This window comes from Zeugodacus cucurbitae, chromosome 2 (genome assembly GCF_028554725.1).
Source record: "Zeugodacus cucurbitae isolate PBARC_wt_2022May chromosome 2, idZeuCucr1.2, whole genome shotgun sequence".
Lineage (NCBI taxonomy): Eukaryota > Metazoa > Arthropoda > Insecta > Diptera > Tephritidae > Zeugodacus > Zeugodacus cucurbitae.
The window spans coordinates 31,014,177-31,028,463 of record NC_071667.1 but is presented as its reverse complement, the minus strand read 5'-3'; the positions used below and the strand labels follow the sequence as shown (position 1 = coordinate 31,028,463).

Below are 14,287 nucleotides of genomic sequence, written 5' to 3'. Positions count from 1 at the left end.
TCGCAGAATTATCGAAGTCTTTAAAAATACCGCAAAACAGTGGAAAGAAAAAATTTTGTTAAGTTGATTATGCTACCTTGTAAAAATATTATAAAAGTCAACTGCCCTTATCAATCTTTATGCCTGTTTTCATAAAACAAATTTCTTTTCAAGGAATTTTACCACTACTTGGGCATTGCTTTCTTCATAATTCACATTTTTGTTGGACTGTACATGTGAACATTATAAAAATAAATGTATGGTTTGTGTTTTTCAATGAATTTATGCTAAATGTGCTCTTTTTAGGACAGCGACATTGAACAATTGAGGTCTCAAACTTCAAGACAAGAAGAAGAATTAATATCTGAGAATTTTAGCGCCAAGAACGCAATAATTTATTGGCGGATACAAGTACTTTAAAGTTCAAACCCATCTGAAAAGTGTCTTCTTTGATATGCATTATTATACTCTCGCAACATGTCGCACAGAGTAGAATTGTTTTGTTAGCATAATGTTTGTTCGTAACAAAATCAAATCGGTATAATCACCTTTAGCCTTTTTTTGTCTCATTGTTGCGTCCAAAATTGCGAGTGGTTTGTTGCGTTTGTTTTAATCAATAAGTTAGAGATACTTTGTTGCATAATTTAATTATAAATTTTATCAATTCGAAATCTATTCGACATCGGTATTGTAACGCAAAAATACCAGCTTTTTAGATATTCATTGGCTGACTAGTTGAGCTGTGGTTAAAGTTTAGTAATTAATAACTAATTGATTTTACTAAGGGGTAGGTAGCTACAACCGCTTGTAATATTTTATTTCACAGCTTTTTAATTTAATAGAATTCAGCGATGTTGAATTGTGTATCAATAAAAATTAGGTACATTCTCTTATTTATTTATCATTATTTTTGTGACAAAGGGGAAGGCAATCATCGTGAATGAAAACACATTATCCAATCTTTGCAAAAAAAATGAACACCCTTACGAACGTAAAGTGTTTGACATTATATGTGTACTTGAAGAAAGAACCAGCAATGTCGGTACCGCATTGTGAGCATAACTCGTTAATTTGTCGAATCCGAAGTCTGAATAATCAATTCCCACTCTTACGCCATGAAAACGATTCTGAAGGTGGTTTAAAAATTAATGAAAATTGTCTGCAACGTAACAAATATTTTTAATTTAAGTTAAATTTAAGGATTTTTCAAACCCAAAGAGCAACAGAATAAACTGTTAATGTTCTGATCAAACCAAAGCGAACATTCAAAGTGAAATGTGCTCTTTAACGAAGATAACCGTTTTTTAGATCAAATCTGCGGAGCACTGAGAACAACACCTACTATGGCCCTAATGTCATTTTAAACGTTGCACCCGTGGATGTGGTAGGCCGGCGCATAGCGACAAAGGTCGATATTAGGCTCAGGGAAGCTGGGTACATGAAGGGTCCGAAAGACAGACATTCTGTCCTTGAATTCGATGATAGTACGCTCTATGCTAGTAAAGGAGTGTCTAACATCGTTATCCGTAGCTTCGAACTACTTTGTAATCCGACTTGTGTGGGTACCCGTCCACCGCGGAATCGCTGGAAACTGCAAAGTGGGTCAGCTTTCAAGGGAGTATACCCTAGCAACATTGGCGCCGCAGTGGAAGCGTCAGGGTAGTCCGTGGTCCACCTATGTTAGAGCGCTGGATTCACTGACTTCGTATGAGCTCGCCAAACGCTGGAGAACAACCAGCACCTGTGCAGTAGCGATGTCTTTCTGGCCTGCAGTGGATCGAAAACGGTCCTACAAGCTGCTGTCGTTTAGTAAGGCTCATATCTCGGCAATCATTGGTGTGCTTACTGGTCATTATCTAATCCATGCACACACGCGATGAGGCTTGGCATCAAGTCAGACGCTAGTTGCCAAAGCTGTTTGGAGGAAAGCGAAAAGGAATCACCAAGCACTTCCTCCTTCAATGTAAAGCACCTCGGTAGGCACATCTTCGGCGAACTCAGTGAAGTGACTGGAATCGACATGAGCCGATTTAATAATTTTATAATAGAGTCCAAGCGCATTGTCGTATTATAAGGGCCTTAGAGATCCGTCAGGAGTATTTGGGTATCACAAAGGACAGTCCAATCTGTCTAATTGAGATTATCTGCATTTGCGAAGATTAAGGGGTAGACCTAACCTAACCTAGCCTAGATCATTCAAAGTAGTAAACATGGGTCAAAGGACAAATTACTGTCAAAATAATAAAATTGTTATACACAAATGAAACGGCAGGCGAAGATAAATCGTAATTATTTTTGTATTGAATTTATTGAATAAAAAACTTTAATAAAAATTAGATTTGTTGCAGAAAACAGAGTTCAGTGGGGCCAAGTATAGACAATTCGATTTCAGTGCTGCCATTTCATATGAAAATTTGAAAAGTTTGTTCGATTGGCTTGTCTATAGCAGTTAGCCAATCGATGACAGCTATTATTAAAAATTGTATCGCCGCTTGAGTCAGTGCTACCAAATTTTGTTTTCCACATGTACATATACTATTCACAATGGTAAAAGCGACTCGAAACAAATTATTGACAAAAAGAACAAAACAAATATATATTTCTGTTGTTTTTACTTGGAAATACATTTTAATCGAATGAATAAAACGTAAAGCATAGACGCAGCTCAAAACAAAGGGGAAAAATGTGCTAAAGAAAATAGTGCCACACTATTGCGCATGAATAAGAGGGCATTTTAGCGCAGGGTTGCACCACAAGTTTTTCATGTTTGTTTAAACATCTGGATATTGTGTTCGAGTGGTTTCTCTTCAACGCTTTGCCAATCTACTTTGCCTATAATGGGCAAGATACGTTTTAGTGTTATTTTGACTACTACTATTGTTTGTATATTTCTTTCTGTGAATATAAAAAACTACTTTTTAACCTATTGCTTTTTCTCAATTATTTACTTAAGTAATAATAGAAATAATTATTTCCATGGAGCTGCCAGTAAAACCATATAACTGTGTGATCTATGCGTGAGTTGCGAAATAATTTCGAAAGAAATAAAATCGACAGTCTGAAACGATTACAATAAAACCGTATTGTTCCCATCACTAATTTTCTTAATAACTTCTCTAATGTTTTTGTTTACCAGTTGAAGGTTTGGTGAAATTCGTAAACAAGCAGGAATTAAATAGTTGTTAAAATGGCTAAAGCTTCTGCAACATTAGCACAAAGTATGAGAATGCAACCGCCGCCTGGTCTAAAAGCACTTATTGACTACTGTCAAAGTGTTTATCCAGACCAACCAAATCCCTTGCAAGTAACAACAGTGCTGAAATATTGGCTTGGTGGGCAGGACCCTTTGGACTATATTAGCATGTATGACAATAAAGGAGATCCAGAAAATGGAATTCCGCCTCATTGGCATTATATAAGTTTCGGTTTAAGTGATCTACACGGAGACGGTCGAGTACACACTCGAGAAATAAATGATGATCGTTCGGGAATGGGGTTCGAATTAACGTTTCGTCTTATTAAAGAGTCAGGTGAGGACACTTCAGGAAAATCTAAACAGCCACCAACATGGCCAGCAAACTTATTACAGGCGATAGCTCGTTATTGCTTTCAGACAGGTAATATGTTGTACTTTGGAGACAATATACCTTGGCGGAAAAGTTTAAATGGAAGCGCTACATCGTGTATTAAAAACATACTTATAACGCAAGATGCCCAATTAAATAATATTCACACGGCATTTGGCACAGTCGAATTTTGTCAAATAGTTGGTGTTACCGATGAGGAACTTGAACAAGCATCTCGTTGGAATGGACGGGGTGTTCTGAATTATTTGCAACAAGACCTACAGACGGGTGGGAAATGGTGGATTACCAACATGAATCGTTCTCTTAGTGTATTTGAGCTATTCCCAGAATTATTATTAGATTTGCAAGATGATTTGGAAAAACAAGGATCCGATTTAGCTGGTGTTAATGCAGATTTTACTTTTCGTGAATTTCGGGAGCAACAATGTATCAAGAAGGAAATAACATCAGATAGTTTAAATGAGCAATGTGTTTCCGATGAAAATAACTCAGTGGATAAACCTCAAGTAAAGTGTGAAGACTTAAGTTTCCCACAATCAATGTCAATGAGTAGTAGCTCGTTGCATAAATCTTGCCCTCTTAGTTATCAGCCGTATTCGGCCGATTCAATATCATTGGATGGAATTGAAATCACTTTGGCTCCGTATGCAGCAAAGTATCTTATATTAGCAATAAAAGACCGCATTCGACATGGCCGTCATTTCACATTTAAAGCACAACATTTAGCGCTAACACTAGTGGCAGAAACCGTTACCGGGGCAATTGTGGATAAATCTTCTCCATATGGCGTTATTGGTTATTGGATACAAGTGCTAATTCCTAACGATTTAATTCCTCGAATGTTGGAAGATTTCCATAACCTGCAATTGGATGATAGTACGAAACATCAGGAGTTTCATTGGCCCGATTACAAATTAAAGTTAATAATTGATAATCCTCAAATGATGAACCCTACTGGTGTATAAAAATTATGTAATATTGCAATTCAACGATTTATATACAATATTTTGTAATTATTTTTTTATATGATTAGAAATGTTGTAAATAGAATTGAAGCATAAATATTTTGTCTATAAAAATTGCTCGAATATGAATTTATGATAATGTTTTTATGATGCTGGGAAAATTATATAAATTATGTACACAAATCATATATTCACATGTGCATACTAATTATTCATGTTCGAATTATATAGCGACATAAAATTCAAACAATTATAAATTTTAATTTGTTTGTACTATACGCCTGACCTAAATGCACTCTCTTATAACTTTCTGTAAGAAATATTATTGAAATTTGTAACCATCATCTGTAAAATAAATAATATATATAATAATATATAAAATATAATATTTTAATATTATTTTTGTTTCCCGTATATTTCCTTAATCTTTATATCAGCTGCAATGTTCGATTCTTTTTCACTTTAAAAAAGACATAATGTTAAATATAGACTGTAACTGTAAATGGGTCTGCGATTTCATTAATTTTCGTCACGTATAGACAATACATACATATTGACCGAATTGAAGCCCACCGGAAATTCGCAAATCATTGCATTGGTATATGTGAGCTAAGAGACGTATTTAACCGATTTCCCTTGGTTGTATTAAGTAACACCTAAATTTTCCATAAAACGTCAGTCATATTCAGTACCTGGAGTCTTGAAAAATCACGTGTCAAATTTGGTCAAAAACGGACTCCTTCCATACCCTATTTACTGTAAAATTTTGTATATCTGACATTTTTGGTTATTTTCGCACGATTGATACTTTATACACTTTTAGTATTACGTAGGGTCGGATTTATTTTCCGTTTTAATAATATGACACGTTCCCACTGCGCAAAGGTAAGTTTTCCTTTGAAGGCATCACCCTAATGATGGAGACCGTGATTGACAAAATTTAACATTCTGATAAATTAGACAAGTGGCATCTCTAATAAGTGAACTTGGTTGCTTTTGACGTGTCATCATACGGCCTAAAATCAGAAAACTAAAATATAAGTTAGAATTGCAAAGTTATTGGTTTTAGAAAGTATATTTATCATATAATTAATAATTGCATAAAATGGAACCTTTGGTTGTCAACCAGCCTGTTGTCATTGACAATGTAAGTGTGCTTTAATTTATTTCGTTTACTAACAAATTTGGCCAAAAGCCTAGGTGTGTGGCATCAAGTGACATCACTCGTCGTTTTATGCAAAATTATGAAGCCGCTGTTCACGTCCCACTCTTCTTGTCAACTTAATTTCAGCTACTACTTCATAATCATGATGTACATATACAGACAGAGTGATGACTAAACCCTCGCATATGTATATTTTCGATTATACCTTTATATTCCAAATAATGTAGTCGTAACTTCATAGAGATCATATATGTTTTGCACCTAGCTTATTTATTATATTAATCATTCAACGTTTATATTTGATACAAGATGTAAGGTCGTATTGTCCACCTAATATAATACCTTTGTCCAGCCGTAACTCTCGATCATACTTTATGGGATACACTACGGGTTGTTTCTCACGGACCCACGTCGGCGGCAAGCTCAGTAAAACCGTATTTCTGTCAATTTCTCTACGTCCACATTTTCCATAATGCTTCTTAAATGCCTCCGGTCTACAAAGCTTGTTATAGGGATCACGGTAGTAGTCTCTAAAATTTTGACAATCGAGGTAGAAATTATCAATGTCATCCAATTTTGCATAGTTCACCATGGTCAAGCCAATTTTAGGTGCAAAATTTAAGATAGATTTTCTGGAATTTCTGGAACTTCGTGCAACAATCAGCATGTCAACCTCAGGAGCAATAATAGATTTCATTTTAATCTTCGATGAATATTTCTATTTGTGTTATTGAGTCGTATTGAATAATGTAAATTTGGAAAACTTCAACATTATTTTTTCAGATAGAAAATGTGTACCTATAATAAATAATTGTCATTTTTCACACAGGGTTCTGGTGTTATAAAAGCTGGTTTTGCTGGGGAGCACATTCCAAAGTGCCGTTTTCCAAACTAGTAAGTGAATCGTTGCTATTGAAAATATTGAAGAAGTAATAAAATTTATGTACGTGTACGCTCATAGTATTGGACGACCTAAACATGTTCGGGTCATGGCTGGTGCGCTTGAAGGCAAAATTTTCGTTGGTCCAAAAGCGGAAGAACATCGTGGTCTACTAAGTATACGGTACCCCATGGAACATGGTATAGTTACAGATTGGAATGATATGGAACGAATTTGGAATTACATTTATAGTAAGGTAATATAATGCAGATTTGTGTCAGCCTTTGCCGGCGCTATCATAACTATTTGACCAATGTTAATATCTCTTCAAAAATAATTGAAATAATTAACTACCTTATTTAACTTTTTTTATTTGTAATACAGGAGCAATTAACTACATTTCCTGAAGATCATCCTGTTTTGCTAACAGAAGCACCATTAAATCCAAGAAAAAACCGAGAAAAGGCAGCTGAATTTTTCTTTGAAGGTATAAACGTACCCGCTCTTTTTGTGTCAATGCAAGCTGTCCTCAGTCTGTAAGTATCTTTTTGTAATATTTTTGAATGTATTATGATTTTGCCTGTTTTAAGTTATGCTACAGGCCGTGTAACGGGTGTTGTTTTGGACTCTGGCGATGGTGTTACTCATGCAGTTCCTATTTACGAAGGATTTGCGATGCCTCATAGTATTATGCGTGTTGATATTGCTGGACGAGATGTTACACGTTATCTAAAGACTCTTATTAGAAAGGAAGGCTTTAATTTCCGAACTACTGCAGAATTCGAAATTGTGCGGTCCATTAAGGAGAAACTTTGTTATCTAGCGACTAATCCCCAAAAAGAGGAGAGCGGAGAAACTGAAAAAATCTCTTATATATTGCCCGATGGCAAAACCTTAGAAGTAAGTAATATATTGAATGGAAATTTATGTCATATAAATGTATATTTTTCTTTTAATACAGGTTGGGCAAGCAAGGTTTAGGGCACCTGAAGTTCTGTTTCGACCAGACTTACTCGGTGAAGAATGTGAGGGTATTCACGATGTACTTATGTATGCTATTGAAAAGTCGGATATGGATCTCAGAAAAATGTTGTATCAAAATATCGTACTATCTGGTGGGTCTACGCTATTTAAAGGATTTGGTGATCGTCTATTGTCTGAATTAAGAAAACATTCAGCAAAGGACCTAAAAATTAGAGTAAGTTGAAGTTTATATTCGATATACCATATTTTACTTATTTACAATTATGTCATTTTTTAATGTTTTATCTATTTGAAAATGTTTTTTTTATGATACAGATAGCAGCGCCTCAAGAACGTCTATATTCTACATGGATGGGAGGCTCCATTTTGGCATCGCTAGACACATTTAAGAAAATGTGGATTTCCAAACGAGAATATGAAGAAGAAGGACAACGAGCAGTACATAGAAAGACATTTTAAATAATTAACTAATTTAAATGTTTGTACTTATAAACATAAGTCAATGCTTTAAATTCAAAAACTGAATGCAAATCATTGTTTCACATGACTGCTGAGTTAAGAACAAGAGAAAAACCATCTAAACACATACTGTGAAGATTAAATATTTAAACTAATTTAAAAGTAATACATTGCAAATGATACATAATTTAATACCATCGCCTAATTGTATTATACTTGTGAAAGTGCTTAGAAACGTCTAAATTAAATGTGAAACCAGTATAAAAATTTAATTACAATGGGGAATGCTCCCCAAAAATATGCTATAATAGGATTCTTTTCTAATAATACTCAACCAAATTGGGTTCAATAAATCGTTATTGTAAAATATGAGGCAACTAGTATATATTTTAGTTCTATTTAAGGCAATTCAATTAATATACTATTTAAATGCATTAATTTCGAAATTTATTGGTAAAGTTTAAACGGTTTATAAATTACTTTTATTCATTAATTTCTAATGCTGGGAGACAATAGATAATTTATCACTATCGACGGGCAAATGAGACTTTTGGTTGTCTGACTAGCACTCGGTGGGACACGGAATCTGGCCACGATTGCACCTACAACTAAATTATTAAATTTTTTTTTTTAATTAAAAAAAAAATAATGTTTATAGGTAACTTGGAACTACAATAAGTCACACATGCAAAACTTATAATGTGCCGCATAGAGTCAGTATATAGTGTGTGTGAAAAGGATTACACAAAAATTATATACAAAATTATTTAAAGCATTTATTCACAAATTCGCATTGAAGCGCACAAAGAAGGTGACTCACGCTTCAGTAATTTGGGCTTTAAACTGCATTGGTCTTATGTTTCATGTGATGCATTGTACGCTGGGTAATGACATAAACGGCGTTGTCTCTTACAATCTAGATTGTGTGGCTATTCAGTTGGATTTGAGTTGTATAATCGTTAAGTTGTGTTGTATGTTGACCGCTGGTTACTATAGCAGCAAAATTTATATTTATATATACATACAAACGTCTGTTTGTTGATTCGTCTATACGCAAGTACATATTGTGCCACTGAATAGAGTGAAATGCTTAGTTAAATAAAATAAATAATAAGTTCATACTCTGTAACGATATGGACGATAGAGCATATATGTGCATATGTATATTTGTATAAACGTGTTTATAGGCACCGACATATGACTCGTTTGTTGCAGGATCGCCATTGCTAAAAATTCAAACAACAGTGAAGTAAATATTTTTATTTTACTTATAGACCGCGGTGGCAGCTTACTACTTACGCATAGTTGCGTAAACAATTTTTAAAGGCACACATACATACATACTTCATGCATATGAAACGATATTTTACCAAATTATTTTAGTGGATTTTTGTAATACGAACCGATGGCACAACTACATATGCTTTGAACGTAAATTAAAATAAATAATAAGTAGTAGTTCTACAGAATTCAACACATCAGCAAATATACACTCTTCAAGGAAATGGCGCAGATTGCAACAAGTATGGCCAATGCCTTTAGTAATGAATCTGAGGTAAGATAAAGATGATAAAATTTTAAATAATATTGAATATTATTTAGTTCGTACATAAATTGGTATGGTTACATATGTACATATATACTTATGTAAATAGCAAGCTTCTGATGTACACAACTTGCTTCCTAAATCTTTGAAATGTTTGTAATGTGTGTTAATATATTAGTTACAGTTGGAGAGCAGTTAGTAGTGTGCAATGTGTAAACATAGTTAAATAGATTTAATCGAACGCAATCTTTGAGAAAAACTCTGCAGCCTTACAGAGGCTGAGCAATCGTCGCTATACAGGACAGTCACTTCTCTATATCTGGAAAAGACACGAGTTTTTAACCGATTAAGGAGTGTAAATTCGACAGCATTTCAAAAAAAATTTGTCAAATTTTTTTATGCCAACACAACAACAACAAAACTTCACATACCGTTGTTGTACATAAATGTCAATTTTAATTACCGTTCCTAACAAATGCGTTATGTCATGTTAATATTAAAATTCAATATGATTTTGTTTTATATAATTGTCATTATATTGCGTTAAGTACAGTCTTTTAAAGCTATTTGGTATGTTGTTTATATACTATATATAAACGTAGCTAGTAACTAAATGGTTTGGTTGTATTGTATACTAAAGTATTCTTTTACAGAATTTATTAATTGCTATATGTTTGTAGTGGTTGATTCTTGCTGACAATTATATTGATTTTTAATTTCAATATATTACATAATTATATAAAGAACGTCTCATATGAAAATACTCCCACGGCAGTCGGTTCTACGTAACCAGAACGGACGCGGGTTTTTATCCGGTCAAGTCAAAGACTGTCAAATCGGCAGCATTTCTCAAAATTATTTGGGGAATGTTTTATGCCGCTACAACAACAACATTTTTTTCTCATAGTGCTTTATTGTAGTAATGTTCGAATGAGTTTAACGTTGACACCCGCAGACACCCGCTTGCATTGCAAATATTATTTTTAAAGTATAAAAGAATTATATCCGTTATAGATAGGTTTAAACTACAGGGTGATCAGTTAATGTCAAGATCACGACTTCCGATTTAACTGTAAACGGAAATTAAATTTATTTACATAATTTTTTTTACAGATGAAGGCCATGGATGCTAATCGATATGCGACTAAAAAAACAATCGCACAAGGTATGCTGGACATCGCGCTTCTCACCGCCAATGCATCCCAATTGAAATACATACTTCAAGTTGGAGAGCAACATCAGTTTTATAAACTAATGTTGGTGATGATAAGCCTTTCGATAATCTTACAGGTAAATAAATATCTTCCTAAAATTTAAGCATACTAATTGTACTTGTACGAACTATTCTTGCAAAATCAGATTTTATCCGGTGTCTTAAGTCTTAGCTTGAGCCTAATGCGAGATTGTAGAATGCATAAACCTGAATATTATCAATCAGCAAATATTATCAATCATATACGCACCGGATTCGCATTTTTTACCGCCACCATAAATCTGTTCATTTCGGCTTTTGACACCCGACTGCCTCTTTTTACTGGGATCCAAATAGAGAAACAAAACAATGAATAAGTAAAATACGATTTATGCTTAATACGTAAACTTTCTACAATATATTGTAAATGAGCCAGAGCGGCTTCACTATTATTTTAATAACATATGCTCTTAACCTTTTCTTAATCAGTTTGAACTTGCTTTACTGTTAAATTTTAGTTATTGTATTGTATCAGTACAAATTCAGTACTCTATTGCCGTCTACAAAAGTGAAATTATATTTTGTATTATATATTATGTATTGCATACATACATACTTGGAGTTATGTCGTTTTTTATTCCCAACAAAGACCCTGTAAAGAATGCAATACTTAAAACTGAAAAAATTAAAAACAAATTCTAACACATTAATCAAATGCACTTGTTTAGAAATTGTCGGTGACTCAATATGAAGTGTTCGTTTATTAAAATACCGATTGAGCTGATATTTCGAAATTACTAATTAAACAATAGTAGTAGTCTTGAAAGTAGTTAACGCCTTTTGCGGTTTAAAAATATACTTACTTTACTTAAATTAGATTGACAGTCTACTCTGTCTGCAACTAAAGTTTCGACTTATATTCTTCACAGCTCTTGGTTGGAATACTTTTTGTTGTTATTGGTAGTCTAAATATCAACCGCCAAAAGGATCAAGCAGCCGCTGTGATCATAAACGACATAATTCTGGTTGTCATATTTGTAATTTCTGTAATAAATATTATAATATCGGGATTCGGCATCGAATACTCTTCTCAACCACTGATACGCTTAGAAGAGCAGGCTAATAAATTGCCATAAAATGTACCGATATATGTATGCATTAGAATGCACTAGAGACCTGCACAAGTAAGTAAAAATTACACTCATAATTTTTTTTCTTTGAACTATTTTCATCGTATCAAATTTTATATGAACAAAAAGTAAAAATCAAAAATTAGCTGTCGGAAAGAATCAGTGTCTATGGTATCGAATTAATACCCACAATAGAATAGAATACTAGTTGAAGATTCTCAACATTACAATTCACTTAACAAACAACAATTTTACTTGTATCATGAATGCGACGTTAAAATCTGTTAAAAGTCAAATTCTTTGAAATTAAAAAAAAAAAAATTATATAATGTTAAATCATTTTTTTAGCTGTGAACCAAACCGGAACTAATTGTGCAAGTCTCTAACATGTAAATTACACGAATCAAATTTTTTTTTATAAAAAGCAATTACACTATTTGTATCGCCTGTATTTGTCAATTGATTTACTAAAATTAAATAGGTGAAATCTAACTCACGAGAAAATACAATACAAATATATATACTAGTTACTATTACTTACTATTACAAATGAACATTGTACCACATATTTTTACACATCATGGTTTTAGATACTACTTTTGATAAGTTTATTGAAAGAAAATACGTTCCATTGTGATCACTGTGTTTCAAGTAGTATAATTATAATATTTTTCACTATAGAAGACACATATTTTACCCCAAAATAGATAAACAAAAAGAATAAGTATCTTACATAGGCATAGAGAAACATGTACATATACTTACATTGTATATATAGTATATATTATATCAATAAATGTATTTATGAATATTTATACAACTTTGTTTTTATTCTTTCTGCAACAGATAATTGCTGGAACTTTATTGGTTATATTATCACTTATTGGGATACATAAAAGTAAATATCAACGCTCTGTCGCAGAGACGCTAAACCATGTTGTGAATGGAATAATTTTTGTATCGGTTTTTTGTGATATTATAAAAATGAATTTCGGCCTTGATCCCGCCATTCCCACGATCGTAAAAGCTGACAAATGAAAGCTGTAGTTCGTTATATATTGAGCAATTTACATACTCACATTCATATATACATATGTAGGTCTAAATATACATATGTATATATATATATAATGTTTTAATCAATTTGTTTGTGTATATTTATTTTCAATGAAATCTATTAAAAGAATACTATTATTAATATCACTTTTTGTACGATAGTTATACTCATTACTTCGAAATTCAGAAGAACAATAAAAACCGTCCATATAAATTCTTAGCGTCAATTTGTCTATTCAGTCTGTTAAGAAGTCGTCGGCGAACTTTTTAATGAAAGCCCCCCACTTCTAATTTTTAAAATTTTTTCAATATTTTTCGAATTTTTTCGTGCTTTCGGGATTTCTTCAAATTGTTTGGTTTTATTGTATTTAGTAAGTAGGGGCTTACTAATTTCTAAATAAACAAGAAAAAACGTTAACTTCGGCTGTACCGATGCTAATATACCCTTCACAGGTGCATTTCTTTTAGTAACTATGTGTTTAAGCAAATCTAATCTACTAATTCTTTTTAGCCGGGTTGTTTGTTAGAAACATTAAGGTTATTTACCAATGAGAAAGTTTCCCATGCAAGTATTTGTTTTCAAGCTATATGCTATAGTTAACCGATCTGAACAATTTCTTCGGAGATTACATTATTACCTTAAGCAGTAATCCATGTCAAATTTCGTGAAGATACCACGTCAAATGCGAAAATTTTCTATACAAGCCATTGATTCCGATCGTTCGGTTTGTATAGCAGCTATATGGTATAGTGAACCGATCTGAACATTTTTTTCGGAGATTAAATTATTTCTATGAGCAATAACTCACACCAAATTTCGTGATGTGACAGACAGACAGACAGACGGACATGGCTAAATCGCCTCAGTTCAACATACTGATCATTTATATATATACTTTATAGGGCCTCCGACGCTTTCTTCTGGGTGTTACAAACATCGTGACAAACTTAATATGCCCTGTTCAGGGTATAAAAAAATCAGCACCGAAAAAAGCACCGTTATAAATATTAGTACAAGTAAAATTTTTGCATAGTTGGTAAGTTGAGCCCGGCGGCAGGTGTGCGAGTACAATTCTTACGAAAGTTTCGATTGCACCAAATTTGTTGCACAGTCTATTCAAAGTCAATTTTCAAAAACTGATTATATAAAACACAGATTCATCATATTCCAAAAAACAATTAATAATAAACGTTTTCCTGGTTAACAAGTAATATTTTTGACTATAAGATCATTTATTCACATTTTTTCTCTTCCGAGGATATACAAGGAGTAAAGACAAATTATACTTTTCTCGATTTTACCCATTTTAGCCAAAGAGGAGCGGAAAATATTCCCTCTGAATT

General features: G+C 33.1%; 4 protein-coding genes across 9 annotated transcripts; 3 read left to right on the top strand and 1 right to left on the bottom strand.

Moving 5' to 3' along the window:
- The first annotated feature begins 3,071 nt into the window (after positions 1–3,071).
- LOC105215730 (suppressor of fused homolog) lies at positions 3,072–4,930 on the top strand. The gene has a single exon (XM_011189811.3). The coding sequence runs from the start codon at positions 3,167–3,169 to the stop codon at positions 4,529–4,531; it is 1,365 nt and encodes a 454-aa protein (XP_011188113.1). The 5' UTR covers positions 3,072–3,166; the 3' UTR covers positions 4,532–4,930.
- A 583-nt stretch (positions 4,931–5,513) lies between these two features.
- Positions 5,514–8,391, top strand: LOC105215729 (actin-related protein 1). Its single transcript, XM_011189810.3, has 7 exons — positions 5,514–5,678; positions 6,526–6,590; positions 6,658–6,832; positions 6,961–7,112; positions 7,167–7,476; positions 7,538–7,774; positions 7,876–8,391. The coding sequence occupies exons 1-7, from the start codon at positions 5,637–5,639 to the stop codon at positions 8,017–8,019; spliced, it is 1,125 nt and encodes a 374-aa protein (XP_011188112.1). The 5' UTR covers positions 5,514–5,636; the 3' UTR covers positions 8,020–8,391.
- LOC105215728 (uncharacterized) lies at positions 5,946–6,529 on the bottom strand. The gene has a single exon (XM_011189809.3). The coding sequence runs from the start codon at positions 6,391–6,393 to the stop codon at positions 5,983–5,985; it is 411 nt and encodes a 136-aa protein (XP_011188111.1). The 5' UTR covers positions 6,394–6,529; the 3' UTR covers positions 5,946–5,982.
- Positions 8,392–8,589: 198 nt separating the features above from the next.
- Ninj2_0 (ninjurin-A) lies at positions 8,590–12,954 on the top strand. Of its 6 annotated transcripts, none has more exons than XM_054226071.1 (5): positions 8,590–9,076; positions 9,294–9,574; positions 10,679–10,855; positions 11,687–11,941; positions 12,734–12,954. In XM_054226071.1, exons 2-4 carry the CDS (start codon positions 9,524–9,526, stop codon positions 11,891–11,893), a joined length of 435 nt encoding a protein of 144 aa, XP_054082046.1. In that variant the 5' UTR covers positions 8,590–9,076; positions 9,294–9,523; the 3' UTR covers positions 11,894–11,941; positions 12,734–12,954. The 6 variants fall into 6 exon arrangements, with proteins under 6 accessions (XP_054082046.1, XP_054082045.1, XP_054082047.1 ...); XM_054226070.1 differs by lacking the exon at positions 11,687–11,941 and adding an exon at positions 10,925–11,134 and having other exon boundaries at positions 12,734–12,843; XM_054226072.1 differs by lacking the exon at positions 11,687–11,941.
- Positions 12,955–14,287: the final 1,333 nt, after the last annotated feature.